The sequence below is a fragment of the Sus scrofa genome, chromosome Y, assembly GCF_054392235.1.
Source record: "Sus scrofa isolate SSC_HxYL_T2T_F1_AM1 chromosome Y, Sscrofa_HxYL_maternal_Yorkshire_Landrace_v2.0, whole genome shotgun sequence".
NCBI classification, from domain to species: domain Eukaryota; kingdom Metazoa; phylum Chordata; class Mammalia; order Artiodactyla; family Suidae; genus Sus; species Sus scrofa.
This window is the reverse complement of record NC_139402.1, coordinates 19,018,617-19,037,428: the sequence shown is the minus strand read 5'-3', so window position 1 is coordinate 19,037,428 and position 18,812 is coordinate 19,018,617. Positions and strand designations below refer to the sequence as shown.

Sequence of the window (18,812 nt, the reverse complement as noted above, 5' to 3'; positions counted from 1 at the left end):
GTCTTATGAAGATTTTCTTTACACTAGAAAACATGAAAGGCCCTCTAGCTTAAGGTAGATCCTGGCCATGATCCCCCATCCCTATGGAGTGTAGTAGGATTTCATGGATACTTGTCTTTCCAAAAACCTGAATGATCATATCATTGGGATATTATTAACCAGAGTATTTCAACAGAGTTCATGATTCCTCTTTGACTTTTGGAATAAACTTTGTCCAAAAGGATGTAAAATGTTCACTAGGGATCAATACCAATACTATGAAACATTCTTCTTTCCTAAATTTGCTGTGCTCTCCTATGCCTCCAAACACTCCATTCTCAGGTCCAAAAGTTTGTGCAGAATCTTCCTCCTGGGGAACTACAGAATCACCCACTTGATCCTTTGTTTTGAACTGTAGATGAATAATATCTCCACTTTTTCTGACCTCAATGCTGACAACATACAGGGACAAAATAGTATTAGAAACCAGTGTGGTTTATTGCAAATTCAAATGAATTTTCAACAAAAAAATATCATCACTGTTTTTGTTTGTTTTGGATTTCCACATGAGAATATACACATAGATTCTGCCTTGCAAGCATTGTTCTCCTGAGAGTGAGATGAGTGAGGAAGGTATTTCATCTCCAGTGGGCAGAGATGTAGCATAGAATTATATTGAGTCCTTCTCTCACAATTGCACAGAAGAGCCTCCTCTACTCTTTCCATATTTGAGTGGGGATAAAAAGAACAGATCATTTGTCAAAATTTTGTATTTAGTTGTGTACAGTCGAGGATAGCAACATGCACATGTGTAATATTCTGTAATACACAGACATTTACACAATGTTTTCCCCTGAAATATCTGCCAAATTCCCTCCAGTAAAGGAACTTATATGAAACTGCATCTGCAATAAGAGCCCCCCCCAAAGGAAAAAAAATTCAAAGTGTGAGAAAACTCTTCTGTGACATTCCAGTTGTTGGAAGCAATGGAAAAATCATGATAAATGATGAAATGGAAAGAGGAAGTATGAAAAAGAGACATTGCCACCTAAATAAACTTTTGAAATCAAAACAAAATCCTCTTGTACAGGGTGATTTATTGCCCAAAATGTTTTTCAAGTGCAGGGAGAGTGTGGTGACTGGATGTCAAAAGAACATGTGGAGTATTTGTCAATGTGGAGGCAGCATTAGACATCATGATGTGTAACTGAAGCTATTCTGAGCAGAATCCCAATATCCCTCTGCAAAGATAAAACATGAAATGTACCATGACAGCGTAAGTTTACTTAGGTGTCAATGCAGTCTGGCATCCAACCATTCCACTGTTAGGTCCAAAGGTTTTTGCAGAATTTTCCCCCTGAGGAACAATAGAATCACACACTTGATACTATTTTTTAAGCTGTAGATGAGAAATGTCTCCAATTTTTCTGAACTCGAGTCTGGTGAATAACATGGAAAACATAGAATCAAGAACCAGTGTGATGTATTGCAAAGTGTTTTTAACTGGGAACAAAATCTTACATCAACACTTTTATTTATGTTTGTATTTCCCCATGACAATATAAATATCCTTTTGCCTTGCAAGCATTCTCCTATTAGAGAGATGATGGGGGAAGCTATTTCATCTCCAGTGGGAGAGATATAGCAATGAATTATATTGAGGCTGTCTGTTATCATTTCACTGCAGAGCTACTTCACATCCTAGCATTTTTGGGTAGGGATTCAAAGAATAGACTATTTGCTAAATTTGTGTTTAGGAGAGTACATATTAGAATAACCACATGCACATGAGTAACTAACAAAATATTTTAACATTGGCACATCTCCTTTCTCCAAAATATCTGTCAAGTTACTTTCAGTAAAACAATTTTATTATATTGTCTCCACAAAACACCCACCAAAAAATAAAGAAAAAATTCAAAGAGGGAGAAAACAATTTGTGACATTCAGGTTGTTTTAATAACATGAAAAATCATGAGAAAAGACCAATTAGTAGGAGGAAATGTGATAAAGTGACATTGCCAATGGAATAAACTCTCAAAATCAGAACAAAAGTCTCACCTACTGCATGACTTACTGCCAAAATGTGTGTAGAGTACATGGAGAGTGTGCTGACTGAGTGGACATCAAAAGAGTAGGTGGAGCATTGGTTGCTGTAGAGGCAGCATAAGTTATCATGCTGCCACACTGAAGCTCTGCTGAAAGAAATCCTGAAATCCCTCTGCAAAGATAAAGCATGAAATTTACCATGAGAATGCAGGCCAAGGATTATTATGCAAAGTCCATCAGGAAGCTCTGGTGATGGAATTAATTACATGATGAATATTATGTACACACTTTGAATGCCAAATCCACCTGATATCAAGGTGTATAGCTCCTATCTCTTGTCAAAGTATCTCAAGCCTTTGTAAACTATACAATCTCACAAAATGGTGATTCAAATTTTGAGAAGGAAGTGGAAGCATATCTACTGAAACTAGCTAAAATGGCAAATTTTAAACTAGAGGTTTAGTGTTAACATGGGTCCTTCAGCTCTCCCCCAGTGGCTTCTGCTCTGATGTTGCAGAAACTGCAAAAACCGTGGCAGTGGAAGGAGACAAACAGCACTCGGAGATGTGGAAAAGCAAGGTTTATTCAGCACTGGTGCAGACTCCAGAGTCTGAGCACCAGGTCTTTGTTCTCAGTAACTTTTATACACTACAAGGTCTTGATTGTGCCATGTAAGCGTCCGGGACCTCCCCCCCATCCCCAAGCAGACAGTGTTCCTCCCTAAGAAACTGAGCAAGCAAGGTTACAGAAGCAGAACTGATAAGCAATATTGGGTACATGATTAGCAGGGCTGCTGGCTTGGACATAGGGCCCACAGTTGTTACATTATTACAAAAGGGTGGTATAGTGAGGAGCATGGCTGGAAAGGCTTGCAGCTGCCTTCTTAGCCAAGGGGGGGGGGGTTGTTCTTTAGTTAAAACTCTATTTCATTCCCCCCTCTTGATGTTTAGGGTGCATCTGCACCCTTCAGAGATCATCATCAGTCATAACCCTTTGGTAGCCTCTGATAAGTAGCAGGTGGGAGGCTGTTTTTTTTTTTTTTTAACCATGGTTTTTATTAAAATCTTTTATAATATTTATCAGGAGAGGTGCAAGGCAGGGAATAAGTGGGCACCTTGTGAGTATGATTACTCTGACCATTGTCTTAATTCCTCCCAACAAAGAGAACTATTTACCAAAGAGACTGTCTGCATCCCAGCCTTTCCAAGTTTGTACAGGCACATGGGCAAGTTTAGTCATGAGGTCAGCAATTTCTTCTATCACCTTTCCAGTGTCATCTATTTGTAGACAGCAATTACTTAAGCTAAATTTTTTACAAACCCCTCCTTCAAAAGCAAGTAAATAATCCAAGGCCAAGCGATTTTGGTAGATTACACTGTGCATTTAGTTTGTTGTTGGGCCAATATAGTCAAGGCCTTTGCAGTGTAATTTGTTAATAAGTTCCAAAACTGCCTGTAGTCTGATGATGTGGTTCAGCATATAGATAGGGATGCGATATCCCCAAGAGCCGTCCTCTGCCCAGGTGGCAGGTCCATAATGTTGAATTATCAATTCTGCAGCCATTCATCATCTTTCCAGTCTCCAATTTGGAGAGCCCTCCCATCTCTCTGGGTACCCTGTGCCCTATATATAGGAACTCCCAGTTGCTCCCCTAGTGACAGTGGGAGCAGGAAGAAGGAACATCTGATTGTTCACAGTACACATGCCCCAGCCCAACTGGGGAGGGGGGAGTATGGAATAGGCCATTTTTTCTACAAATCTGATATAATCCTCATGGTGTCCACCATTGGATATTAGCACTGATATCTTCCCATGCTCGTAGGAGGTGGGAAAAGTTGGACAGGGGATTAGGCTTGGGCTCTGAGAGGTTGCAGGATGATCACCATTGATTCTTTTTGGCAGTCAGATTATAATATCTTAGGCCTTAAACATGTTAGGCTTCCAACTGAAACATTAAACCATCCTCCCCACCTCGTAAGACAATTTCTCCCTATAATAGCAGTGCTGAGGAGCCATACCCCACTGGTGAGTTGGGGGTATGCAGTCTCATTATGAAGCTCTAATGGGTCCAGTTCTCTGGCTTGCCAAGGCCAGTGGTCTCCTGTGTTTGTTCCCCTGTATACATAACAAGAGAAGACCTTGAGAGTTTGTGCAATAGTTTCTGCCAGGGCTAAGAACAAGTTCTTAGTTGTGGCCAGAATGGGAGGTGGGGTGTTTTTTACCTCTTTATAAAAGGAATGAAAGACCCTGTGAGAGGCAGCTTAGACCACAAACATGATTCTCTGGAAATGTAGCACAGCTCCAGTGTCAAGGCCTCTTCCAGCTATGTGAATGCTTATTTTGAAACCCTCCTTCCATTTGGGCTCACTGGAATTAAAAATAGTGAAATTAAATGGGCTACAAGTTTTAGTCTGACAGTCTGGATGGGCTATACCCTTTTGAAAGACAACTGTTTTGTCTCCCTTATTCCAGGTTGCCCAGGTCACACAACTCCAATAAGTGCATTCCTGGCAACCACTCCAGGTGGTTCCCCAGCACATATATTTATGCTGGAGCCTATATTCTCTTTCCCATGACAGGCTTTCACGTGGTCTAGTAGAAGTCCATGACCCATATCTTCGCAGGCATCAAAGAGTATTGATACTGGCAACTTGGGGTTGGTAATTTGTCTCCCCTTAATTAACTGCCCTGATATATGAGAACGATGGCCTTCTAACCATTCCTCAGTTGGTGAGCACCATGGATTAAAGCAAGTATATTGGTCCCCCTGTTGACAGATAGAATAAGTGGTCCTGTTGTGAGTACAACTTCCATGAATTTCTCCGGAACAGGAAAAATGAGTGGAGTAAAGCAAAGTCCATGTAACCCCTTGATCTGATTGGGTCACTCGAATGCACAGGTCACATGAGGAAATGGACCCTGGCAGAACCAAAGAGGACCAGATTAACAGCAACAGGCAGCAAACATACATGTTGGTCATAAGATAACAGTATATAACAGTAAGAAAGTCTCTTGTGGAAGGTAGGTAAGGCAGTTTATTTTACCAGACATCTATAAATAAGGTATATGGCTGTGAAACTACAGCTCTTATTTGAAGAAGGATGATCTTAAAGAGAAAGAATGATTTTTCAACATATTAAGGCCTTACTATTAGTCAAAGTGTTTCAAATGATTTATATAAATCATACATAATTTCATCCTTAAAAAATTAAACTTTACTATACTTTTATTCTTAGTATTTTATAGATAAGAAACAGACTCAGAAAGGTGGAATCACCTGTGAAATGTGTTCATCAGGCCTGCCAAGTGATTTCATCACAGAGCTGATAACTGGGAGGCTTCATAAGCAATATACATCAGTATATGAGCAGTGATTTCTAAGAGTGTGGAGTAGAATGAAATTATTCATTCAAAAAAACTGAGGATCAGCATGAAAATTGTACACTGACAACACAAAGAAAAAGTAATGAAGACAGCATGAATGTATAAGGCATTAGATTTGAAAAGAAAACTAACAAAAAGGAGTTCCTTGGTGTGTAGTGGGTTAAGGATCCAGTGTCATCACTACCATGGCATGGGTTCACTTCCTTGCCTGGGACCTTCCCCATGCCAAAAGCACAACCAAAAAGAAAAAAATAATAATGAAAAAAGCAATACTAATGGCTTATAATTTACAATCCATGTAATACAGAGAGTGAAAGAGGATAATTACAAAAAGATGTCAATGCAATAGGAATTGATTATGAATGACCAAATCAAATAAATATTGGTCCCAAAAAGCATCTCTCAGATTTTACCATAAGAACTTAAGAAATATCTCCTTGATGTAATGATATACCTAGACAGACAGAAAAATAAATATTTTATACTGAGATTAAAAAACAAAGGTAGATATTCAATGATTTAATTATCTTTTAAATATCTACTATGCAATTAATAACAAAGTCCTAGATTTCCATGTCCCTTTGCGATTAAATGTTTTACTCCAACTTTAACACCATTCCACACTCTTCATAGAGGAGAAAGGTGTATAAAACCCTACTAAACTAAATTTTTTTTAAACTTGAAAAATGAGAATATATATGCAAGTATATATTGTATACAAAGCAAAATTGCAGCTAAACAAATCAAATATATATACAAAGAAAAAATTTTTCATGATTGTATGAGTATTATCTGTTGGTGAGTTCATAATTACAAAAAATTTCATTATAAAAATCTCAGAGATCCAAAACAAATATAATACAATTAATATAGAGTCACTGTAAGTACTGAGTCAATATAAACAGAGTCAAATTAAAAACTAACACTGCTATGACTAGTGAATAATTGCATCTAAAGTAACACACACCTGATAGAGTTCTTCCAAGCTGTACTTAACAGAGATATTGTTCTGGATAGCTTGTACAGCTTCCTTTAATTTTTGCCATGTTTCTTCAGTATAGTTTTCCAGCATCAGTGGTTTATCTAAACATTTAAAAAAAAAAGATTACAAAACAAATCTTTTAGGAGACAATGTCAAAAAAGATTTTTAAATGTAACATCACCAAATGCATCTATGGTGAACTGTTCATAAACAAGGTTCTTTCAGTGGAGACAAATAGTCCCTTCAACAAATGTGCCAGTACAATGATAGCCACATACAAAAGAATGAATAAGTACCACCATTTCATATCATATTCAAAAAATAACATAAAATGGATCAAATATATAAATATAAGGGCAAAACTTATAAAACTCTTAAAAGAAGTCAAATTCTTCATGACCTGGGATTAGTAATAGGTTTACACATATGATAATTAAAAAAACTCACTGAGTATCATTAAATTAAAATTAAAAATCTTTGTTCATCAAAGGACATGTTCAATAAAGCAAAAGGTCCTCAGGACAGAAGATAATATCTGCTGAATAAAGAACCCTTAAACTCAACTACACAAAAAATAAATTTAATTAAAGTTAAGCAAAGAATATGAAAAGACATTTCCCATGACATACACATGGACAACTATTTTATGAAAAGTTGCTCAACATAATTAATCAGTAGGGAAATACTAGTCAAAGCCATGACATACCACTCAGATCTCCTAGAAAATATTTAAGTTATTGAGAGGAGGTGAAAAACTGCAATCATTATAAATTCCTGGTGGAATATAAACTGGTATAGCCAGTGTGTAAGTTTGGAAGTTCTTTAAGTTATTAAACACTGAATTATCATGTGACCACACAATTCCACTCCTGGTTTATACCCAAAAGAATTAAAAACAGGTATTCAAATGAAATATAAATGTACTGGGCAAACTTTTATATAAATGTTCCCATACAATGAAATTTTATTTAAACTATAGAAATGACTCATATATGTTACAATGTGGATGAATTTCCAAGGTACTATGCAAAGAAAAAGAAGCCAGACATAAAAGGTCACTTATTCAATGATCTCATTTATATGAAACACTCTGAATAGGCAAACCTATAGAGAAGGAAAGCAGACTGCTGATTGCTTAGTGAGAAGACAGGAGGGAAGAGAAAAGAAAGGGAACTGAGAAATGGGGATTGCTTATAGGTATGGAGACTCATTTTGAGGTGATGAAAATGTCCTGAATTAGACTGAGGTGGTGGGTATACAACATTGTCATCTACTAACAATGAAGTGTACACTTATATTTTAAAATAGTTAATACCTAATTTTATGCTATGTGGATTTTGCCTCAGTAAAAATATAAGTACGGTATTATTAAAAATACTGTCATGAAAAAATTTTTAATTTTCACATTTAAATTACTAAAGAAAAATAATATTTTAAAACAATTAGATGATAAGGTTATACCTAAGAAGCTGTCAAAGCATAACAAAGTGAATAAAAAAATGAGGAAAAAATAAATACAAATTCAATCACAAATTAACTGATTCAGGGAGTTCCTGTAGTGGTGCAGTGGAAATGAATCCAACTAGGAACCAAGAGGTTGCGGGTTCGATCCCTGGGCTCGCTCAGTGGGTTGAGGATCTGGTATTGCCATGGTGTAGGTTGCAGACGTGGCTTGGATCTGGCATTGCTGTGGCTCTGGCATAGGCCAGCAAAAACAGCTCCAATCAGACCCCTAGCAAGGGAACCTCCATATGCCACTGGTGGGGCCCTAAAAATACAAAAGACAAAAAAAAAAGAAAATTAACTGATTCAGAAAACAGCTAATTCAAGATTTTCTCTCTTTGGGAGAGGGAAACTATATATCCACATAACTGTGAGTCATATTATGTGTATATATATATATATAACTACAATGCGTATGTTTAATAATATATATTGTGTGTGTGTGTGTATATATATTTATATTTACATAAATTAAGCCACTTCAGAAAGCCAAACAAGAAACCAGAAATATACTTCTTTAAAAAAAAAAAGGTACTTATTTTGAAACTCCTCAGAAGGTAAGTTTTTTAGGCCAAGAATAAGTTCCAGATTAGATTCCATTTTTTTTTTTCTGTGTGTTGTAAAGAAATATACTCTCTCTCACACTCTAGAAATTTCATTCTCCAAGGTGGCAAATATTCCCCCTTTCCACAGAATTCATCTAATAAAACAAATTTTACTCTGAAAGAATGAGTTATTTTAAAAGTACGAAAAACATTATTATTAATTATATCGTGAAAATGAAATAAGTACTACTGTTTAAAAATCTATGAGTTTACATTTTAAAAGTCAGCAAAAAAGACTAAAAATCAGGTATTTGGTTCTGATAATCAAGAGAATTACTCAATGTTCCAACTCTACCAAGAGAAAATTTTCTAGTTTTTCATAGTTTTTAAAATCGAAAACAAAATGACAGTTTTCATTTATATCACTCATAAATATGAAATTATATAAAAGTATTTAAAAAACTTTAGGAGATATTTAATGTATGTAATAAACCTTAAGTATGAAAATACAGATCAAATGAACAGCTAATGTTTACCGAAAAAAAAAAAATAAAATAAATAGAGACCAAGGCATTCTGTATACTGAAATGTATTCTATAAATGATAAAATATACCATAAAACACTAGAAACATCATATGCAATAATGCATGAATATTACAGAAATTGTGGAAATTTCTACTATTTAAAATATTAACTAGTTCCTAAAGTTAGATTTTTTTCTCACACTTTGAAAACTAAAGATTCAGCACAAAAATTCAGCATGCATTAGGTTCTGGATAAGGAACAGTGGGAAAAACAATTTCATGTTTGAAAAAGTCTTGTGTTTTATTCAGAAATTTCTGTAATAGGTGATATTTTTACTACTATGAAGAATAGAATTATTCAATGAGAAAAGAACTGAATACAAAATTTTTAAATAAATATAATTAATTAAAATGGGAAAACTTAAATTTTCTCCTGACAAAGATACAATTGAGGTTGGGATATGTAAATTAAGAAGTAGATAAGTAGATATCTGATAAGATACCAAGGATGTTGGTTTTTACAAGTTAAAATACCCATGTAATTTTTTTTTTACAAGGAAAAATGGATTAAGCAGCCCTGCTTAATTTCTAACTTTTCAATGACATTTGTATTTCCCCAGAAATTTTTGAAAGTCATTTATTCTTAATAATGAATCTTTATCTTGGTTCATTGTGTTTTTTTCATGTGCATTGTTTTTTTGTGTATATGTTCCACAAGTTAAAAAATTAAAATGGTTGCCTTTTGACCACCAGGGGAAACGATCTCACATTAATATTTCAGATCCATTCAATAATAAGCAAAAGTGCACCATTCTAAAACTGTATTGCAAAATTTATTGGAGCCTGTCATTTTTTAGAGGAAAGCCAAATTTGAAGAATGAAATAATTTCAGTGGTAAAAACATGGCTGAGCCCAGGTCTTCAGAGTCCAAAATGAATGATGTTTCAAATTCATCTAAAAATTGTGCTCATTAACTTGTATATCTTCCAATTTACAATTAAAAAGCAGCAATAGGATATGAGAAGCCAAACCAAAATCTTTTTTAAAATGATCATCACATTACCTTTAAAGTTTCTGATTACCAATTTCTTGACAGAGCCAGTGCTGGGCTTGATATTGACAAAACTGGACAAAGTCATGGGGGGTTTAGTCAAGGCATCTGTGTGGTATTCTTCAGCCATAGAGTAAATTATCAAGTTTCTGTTTTTCAATTGTTCTTCTTCCTGAGAGGCAGTAGATGAAGGTGATGCGTATTCTTCTGCCATCTTCACATTAGGTCCTACAAAAGCCAAGAAAATCTAGTTTCCCATTTTGTTTATACTGCAAGATTTGGGTAGTTCAGATAAAAAGAAAGAAAACTACCAACTTAAAGAGATGAAGGGAAAAGAGCAAGTAAATTTAACTTTCAGTAACAGACAAAACAAAAACTGGAAGGGAGCAATCTTGAAAACATGAAAATGTAACATAATAAACAGATGAATAAATGCCAAAACAAAAAAGAAAAAAACAACTAAGATCAAAGGAAAAAGAACAAGAAAGGTGAAATAATAAGTGACTTTCAACAACACATTGCATATGATAATCAGGCCAAATTATACTGAAATGGTTTTTAATCCTGGAGTAAACTGAAGAAGGCAAATATAGGAGGGAAACACTACGTAGCAGAAATTAAAGAACAAGAGAGAATGGAAGATACAGGCAAGAAAAAGAGAAACAGAAAAAGTCAGAGACAGGAAATGGGGAAAAAAAAAAAGTACAAGGCACCCACAGCACTACAGTTTACCATTTGCCACAGCCATACTAATCTCGGAAAATTAGAGACAAATACAAACCTAGAGCAATTGAAGTATCTACAGTAGCTAAGTAAAGAAAGCAGAAACAAAGGGCAGAACATTCTTATATTGTGTACCAAACCATTCCATGTTTAGCCTCATAGATGTTAGTAACTATAAACAAAAGATGACACTCCCAATCCTCATTTTTGAAAGATTCAGAAAAATCTGGCAAACGTCAAACTCAAGACACAAAATGGCGGGTGGCGGGAACCCACAGTATACTGGGAAAGGACCCACAATATTGTGGGGAAGGACAAAGTTTAAGGAAATTTTAAGAAAAAAAAATGTACATGCAATGAAAGAGAAAGGGGAATAAAAAGAAAATGAGAAAAACCAGAGAGAAAACAAAAGACATAACAAGGCAAAATATCACTACTCACATAGCCATAAACTATCATAAAAGAATATGTAAACAGTAAAGAAGAGAGACAGACAAATGTATAGAACAGCGAAACTCAAAAAGACTTTAAAAGCATCCATGAAGAAACAGCATTAAAGATAATCAAAAGACAAAAGATTGAAAGAAATGACAGCAAGGAAAGAAAGGCAGGAGAGGAAAAAGAGAAAAAAAGAGCACAAGAAAGAGGAAGTCTAAAAGCAAAAAGAAAGACAAAGGGATTGCAAGAGTTCAAAGCGCCTAAGGAGAAAAAAGGAAAGGGGAAATGGTTACCATTAAGAAATAGAGAAAAAGAGCCAGTACATACAGTTTGAATACTGAAATACAAGGGAAAAAAAGTTTGGTGGAGAACTCTTTTCCTATATAAAATCTTGGGGAACAATGGGTGAAAAACCAGGGATTGTGAAACACTGGTTTACAAACTTTTTCTTTTTTTTAATTTTAAGAGTAAATTATTTAAAGAGAAAAAAAAAAAAAAACAAATACGGATAGTTTGACACAGAAAGAAAATGAGGAGACAGCAAAAGATATAGGAAAAGAAGCAGAGGGAACAAAAAGGGATGGGCAAAAGTCATAGAAATTAAAACTAAGTTTAAAAATACTGAAAATAACGTGATTACAAATATAAAAGAAATTTTGATAAAGACAGACCAACAAGAAGAAAAGTGTAAGACTACAAGTGAGGATTAAGACACAATGAAAAATGGCAAAAATTATACAAAGAGGCATATCGGTGTGAAAGTAGCAACAATAGCTGAAGAGCACAGCAATACAGTTTATAAAAAATATTTACACACACAAAAGACTGAGAAAACGATCAGGTAAGTCAAAAACTAAAGGGGCAACATTTAGAGGGATACAAAGAAAACTGTTCACACACATCCATGACAAAGTCGATGTTAGAAAACTGCTAACAGCTGAGAGCAAAAAGTGGCAACATTTACCCTCAAATTAGTCATAACCTACAGATTCTTGCCTGAAGTCCGGGAACGCGATTCTTACCTCTGAAGAAGCTGAGAGAATACTTCAGAAGAGACCGTTGACTACACTATGGCATCACTGTCTCGCGAGATGAGACCTCAACCAGTCTCTGCCGGAAATGACTGGCTCCAAAATTCCTATTATGACGGCCGTTTGACCACTGCAACTGTCAGCGCCGTGGTGAAAGGAGACGAGGTGATCCACTACACTCATGTCCAAAGTGACGTAGTATGCTTGTGGATGTGAGAGATAGTTAATGCTTTATGGAAAAAAAAAGTTTAGGAGGTTAGACTTAATCGTTTCACGTTTCAAATGTATGCCGTTAGGGAAGTACGTTACCTGAGGATGAAGCCTTTCATTTGTCAATTCAGTATATGGAAACCTAGAGGGCAAAGAAGGGTTAGGCTTCCTCATCCAATGTTTTTGTTTTTTTTTTTTTTAAATCACAAATTTTTAAAAATTGTAAATGATAATATAGTGAAAAGTAAATGCTGACTAGCCCAATTAAATATGTAAATCCCTTCACCGTCTTCCTCATAAAAGCAACAACTATTCTGACTAGTTTTTTGTATTTCTGGTGTAATTCTTCACCATGTACCTAATTTAGAATAATGTTTAAACAATGTGTACACAAAAACAAATACTGTGGTTGAAATAAATACTTATTTTGGTAAACATTAAAACTAATGTCACTTTCCAATTGTATTTCACTACAATGAATAATGAGTTACATTTAACCATGCACGTCTTTTACTTCATAAATTGCTGCCATCCATTTTATATTGTTTGTTACCAAATTCTTCAAATTAATGTGAATTAATTTTTCAAAAAAATATAACTGGGGGTATATCTGCATGTATTCATCAAAAAGCATTTGACTAATTTCATATTACTGGGGAAATACTCCTTCCTCCTTTTAATCAACCATAACAAGTCTAAAAATTATTTAAAGTCTTCAGACCCATCCTCCTTACAGTTGCAGATGGTAACATTATAGTCTTAGGAAATAACCCAGTGCCACTACAGTATTAAACACTTCATTACAGTTATTTCATTTAATCTTCCCACCAATCTGATGACATGTAGAAGGAATAATCATTCCCATTCTATAGATAGAAAAGTGACCTTCAAGTAAGTTAAATATGTTAATTTTGTTTAGAGCCTAAAGAAAAAGAGTTCACCTGTCTTCACAGTGGTGTAGGAAACCCTGTATTCTTTTAGCTATAGAGCTGAAAAATTGTGACAGCAGAGTGTGAGATTCATGAAGGCCAGGATTTTGTCTCTTTTATTCCAATCTATATTCTCATCCCTTAGAATCATTCTTGTCAAATACTTGCTAAGTGAAGTGACTCAGAGGTCTTCAGCCTTAAAAATGATGAAAAAAATTCTTAATTTTCACAAAGGGTAGACAAGAACAGTCATATTGAAAAATCTTTGATCTTTTATCCAAGTCTACTCCAACTGTGTCTAGCTATTAAATGTCTAAACAATAGTTAGTGTCCTTTACAAGGACCAATAGAATGTCTTTATTCCTTGAATCATAGCAAGTTTTTCTGAGTTAGAATTCTCCAGCACACAGAATTGGGTAAATTGAAACAGAATAAATTGTCTACCAACAAGATTGGTTGGTAGACAATTTATCCTGTGGTTAATGGGAACCATGTTTCTCTTCTCAGATAATTATGCTTATATTTCAAACTATTTAAATATCTTCACTTTAACTGGGGATGTTTATTGCTGTTTTCTATCAGCTTCACTTCTCCTCTGATATCCAGGTCAAAAATGAGCAAAATTCCAGCTTGTAACTATAACTTAAAACATATTGTTTCTCATAATCTAAACAAAAGCAAGATAGAACTACCTTTCTCTTCTTACTCATTAATTTGTATAGATATAAAACTGTCTTCTCTCCAGGGAGGTAGATAATTTGGAAGAAGGGAGAAACATCAAGTAGAAAAATTCTAAGAAAATTCAAAGTCTGTATCTCTTCTCAGTTTAACAGATTTTAGTAAAATGAAACATGATAGTGAACATGAAACATAGAGTATCTGGTATTAATGTGTTAAGTTAGGCATAAACTTAATTTTTCCTTTCAAATATTTAAATACCCTCCATAAATCCAACTGATTTTTTTAATCCTCTGAAAATCTGTAGCGTAATAATTTCATCTAAATATATATTCTGAAAATGACACAACCTCCTTGATGTGCCCAGTATCACTAAAGTGAATTCCCTCCATGTTCTGTGAGTTGAAACTTAATTATTCATCAGTTTAATAATAATTTATTTCAGTATAGCCATTTTAGAAGACCCTCACAAATTCCCATTAATTAGTATTTCCTCCATTCTCTGGTCTTGGGCTGTTACATCACAGAAGATTCTAATTTAACACTATTAAAACTGTTTCTCATTTTGGCTTGGTCAATGTGAAAGAAGGACTTTTTGGACTACAAGCCACCTACAGAATGATAATGTAGGCTAGACTGTATTCATAGTCTATATAAATATAGTCTTATAAGTAGACATTATAAGACTTATAATGTCTACTCTTATAAGTTATCTCTACCAGGGTTACCTTGAAACTAAAATTTGACTTCTTTCCAAGTTAATGAGTTATTGTTTAGTGTGTGCAGAGTTTTGGTTTGAGAGGATTTTTTTTTTAAATCTCTGGAAATAGTGGTGATAGCTGCACAACACTGTGAATGTATTTAATGGTGCTAAACTGTGTATTTGGAAATGGCTAAAAGTGACATAACTGTGGTTGAATAAGACATCACCCCTCCTCATCGACAATAAATTGGCATCCATCCGCTCACCAAAGTGCCTTTTTGGATTTGTGGGAAGCACCATATGCCAATGAACCCAGAAGGAGTCTAATATACCTGTCAAATGAAGTAGATATGCAGATCTAATCATGGCTTTGGACCCTACAGTGGTCCATTAATTGATTCAATTACAGACTTGAATCCCCGGCAAACTTGGTTAGATAATCACACACAGACAACAGGGCTTTTGTGAAGTCTTGGAAAAATGAGAGAAGTATATAGAAAAGAGATCCTTTGCAAAAGTTCACATGAGAAGTTCAATCATTGGGCAATGAAAACAAATTGACTTTAGATGCACTGGAGAGGTTTGAAATAACAGATTTAACACTCACATAAAATCCTGCCCCAAGGTATTACAGCCTAAAGGAAAACTATATCTTCTCAGCCCATGATTTTTCCAGCAAAGAAAAATGAGATGCTGATGAAACTCCAACTTCCCCAGCTGTATTGGATGCTGCCAAAGAAGGCCATTTCTTTCCCATCCCAAGATTCATGAGCTACATGGCTAGAGGAGGAAAAGAAGCTAGGAGAGTGGCAGATAGGATTATGAGGCCATTAAAAAGACACAGATTCTGCTAACTGTATCATAGACTCTATCAAGATTTGTGCTCTTGAGACATGGCATAAACTTAAGAATAGACTTGTGGTTGCCTGGGGGGAAGGGGAGGGAGTGGGAAGGATTGGGAGCTTGGGGTCAACGGATGCAAACTATTGCTCATGTAGTGGATTTACAATGAGATCCTGTTGTGTAGCCCTGAAAACTATGTCTAGATACTTACAACGCAGCATGACAATGGGAGAAAAAATTATGTATACGTGTAGGTAACTGAGTCCCCATGTTATACAGTAGGGAAAAAAAAAAGTGTGTTGGGGAAAATAACAATAAAAAATAAATTAAAAAATACTCTAATTAAAAACAATAGATAACCCCACTTACCATCACATCAAAAATTATTGGGGAAAAAAAAAAGCACTTTCCTGAGGAGCCAAAGACCTGTACTTTGAAAATTATAATATGCCAATGAAAGAAATGAAAGATGACAAAGATGGAAAGTATAAAATGCTCTTGGATTGGAATAATCAATATTGTCAAAATGGCTATGCCAAAGTAATGTATAGATTCTTTTCAATCCCTATGAAATTATCAGACATTTTTCACAGAATGAGAAAAAATAAGATTTTAGTTCCCATGGAAACACAAAAGACCCCAAATACCCCAAGCAATCCTGTGAAAGAAAAATTGAGCTAGAGGAATCAGGTTCCCTGACTTGAAACTATATTGCAAAGTTACATGCATCAAAACAACATGGTAGTCATACAAAAACAGTAATAGATCAGTAGAACAGGATAGGAAGCCCAGAGAAAAACCCACACATCTATGGTCAACTAATCTATGATAAAGGAGGCAAGAATATGCAATGGAGGAAAGACAGTCCCTTCAATAAATGTTGCTGGGAAAACTGGACAGCTATATGTAAAATAATTAAATTAGGACATTCTCTAACATCATACATAAAAATAAACTCAAAATGGATTAAGGACCTAAATATAAAACTGGATAATATACAACTCTTAGAGAAAAATAGGCAGAAAACAGTTTGATGTGAATTGTATCAAGAGTTTTTTGAATCCATTTCCTAGGATTAATACACACTCACACATGTACACACACTTGCACACACGCATGCACACATAAATGGGACCTAATTATGCTTAAAACCTCTTACACAGCAAAGGACATCTTAAACAGAATGAAAAGACAATACACATGATGGGAGAAAATCTTTGCAAATGAAGCAGTTGACAAAGGATTATTCTCCAAAATATACACAGACCTCATTCAGCTTTATATAAGAACTAATAACCCAATCTAAAAAAAAATGACTGATATATAAAAGACATACAGGTAGCTAAAAATCACATGAAAAATGTCCAACATCACTAATTATTAAAGGAATGCAAGTCAAAACTACAATGAAGTATCACCTCATATTGGCCAGAATGGTCGTCATCAAAATGCCAACAAACAATGAATGCTGGAGACAGTGTAGCAAAAAGGGAGTACTACACTCTGTTGGGAATGTAAATTGATAGAACCATTATGGAAAACAGTATAGTGTTCACTCAAAAAACTAAAATTAGAACTACCATCTATCAATCCCACTCCTGAGCATATATTTGAAGAAAACTATAATTCAAAAACACACATGCACCCTGATGTTCATTGCATCACTATTTACAATATCCAAAACATGGAAGCAACCTAAATGTCCAGTGACAGATGAATGGATTAAGAAGATGTGATACATGTAGACAGTGGAATATTACTCAGCCACAGAAATGAATGAAATCACGTCATTTGCAACAACATTATGGACTTAGATATTATTATATAGTGAAGTAAGTCAGGCAAAGACAAATATGTATGATATCATTTATATGTGATGCATTATAAAAATGACACATTTATCTATAAAACAGACTCACAGACTTTGAAAAAAAAAATCATTGTTACCAATAGGACAGGATAGGCATGAGGGATCCACTGGGGATTTGGAAATGGCAAACACACACTTTTGTATATGGAATAGATGATCAGTTGGGACCTGCTGTGTAGGACAGGGAATTCTGCTCACTATCCCTATATGGGAATGGATATCTGTGTATACATACACAGTCACAGAGATATATATATACGTGTGTGTGTATATGCGTGTATGTATACACATATATACACACGCACATACATATATACATACATATATGAATATATGAATTTGAATCACTTTTCTATATAACAAAAATCAACACAACATAAATCAACTATACTTCAAAAAAATTTTTTTACATGAAAAGTTTTATAAGTTTAAGAGAACAATTGAATTCCTGAGAAAACCTAATAAAACCAAGCAGGGCTGATGGAAAATATCCCTCTCCTCAAGGCAGTGAGTAAAGCCTGAGTGAGATAGCTGATACCTCCCAATTAAGAGCAGGAATCAAAGGATGCCATTAAGGAAAATTTCTAATTCACAAAAAGATGCGGAAATATGTGGAAGAAGAAAAAAGAAAATGAAAAAACAGAAAGAAAACAACATTGGAATCAACGTCATTATCTAGTAATAAATACTGTAAATGAAAATTGAGTAATTCTTTAGTCAAAAGTGCATAGAGTAACTATATTCTTTTTTTAAAAAATGTCCCCAATTTACACTATTGACAAGTGATTCACTTAAGCCTTAAGGACAGATATAAAGTCAAAAATATTCTGTGCATATGAAAAACAATAGAAGACAAAAGTTACGCTTCTGAAAAAAAAAAGTAGAATTTAAGCTAAAAGCTAAAAACAGTAACAAATGACAAAGGAGTTAATTGTATAATCATAAGGAAGTCAACCATTCATGGTGTAGCAATTATACATCATCAGCCATTCAAGGTGTAACAATTATAACTATACATCATTATTACATAAATGTAATAAATTAATACAAAATAAAGGGAGAAATAGATAACAGTAGATAACAGACGGGAAATAGGATTTCCCTTGTGGCTCAGTGGTAACAAACCTGACTAGTATTCATGAAGACACAAGTTCAGGCCCTGGCCTTGCTCAGTACATTAAGGATCTGGCATTGATGTGAGCTCTGGTGTAGGCGGAATATACAGCTCAGATCCCACATGGCTGTGTCTGTGATATAGGCTGGCAGCTGCAGCTCTGATTTGACCCTTAGCTTAGGAACTTCCATATGCCATGGGTATAGCCCTAAATATGATATAAAATATGCAAATATAATTATATACATAAATATA

General features: G+C 34.7%; 1 protein-coding gene across 1 annotated transcript; it reads right to left on the bottom strand.

Moving 5' to 3' along the window:
* Nucleotides 1–1,915: 1,915 nt before the first annotated feature.
* LOC146394424 (uncharacterized) lies at nt 1,916–12,240 on the bottom strand. Its single transcript, XM_085009099.1, has 4 exons — nt 12,202–12,240; nt 10,031–10,246; nt 6,380–6,495; nt 1,916–2,200 (listed from the first exon to the last, which is right to left on the bottom strand). Exons 2-4 carry the CDS (start codon nt 10,230–10,232, stop codon nt 1,952–1,954), a joined length of 567 nt encoding a protein of 188 aa, XP_084865225.1. The 5' UTR covers nt 10,233–10,246; nt 12,202–12,240; the 3' UTR covers nt 1,916–1,951.
* Nucleotides 12,241–18,812: the final 6,572 nt, after the last annotated feature.

Excerpts from the sequence above, each read along its gene's own strand:
- LOC146394424 (XM_085009099.1), bottom strand. The coding sequence starts at position 10,232 with ATGGCAGAAGAATACGCATCACCTTCATCTACTGCCTCTCAGGAAGAA. Across the intron at positions 6,496-10,030 it reads GGTAATCAGAAACTTTAAAG|ATAAACCACTGATGCTGGAA; the intron begins GTAATGTGATGA and ends TTAAATGTTTAG. Across the intron at positions 2,201-6,379 it reads GCTTGGAAGAACTCTATCAG|AGGGATTTCAGGATTTCTTT; the intron begins GTGTGTGTTACT and ends TTATCTTTGCAG.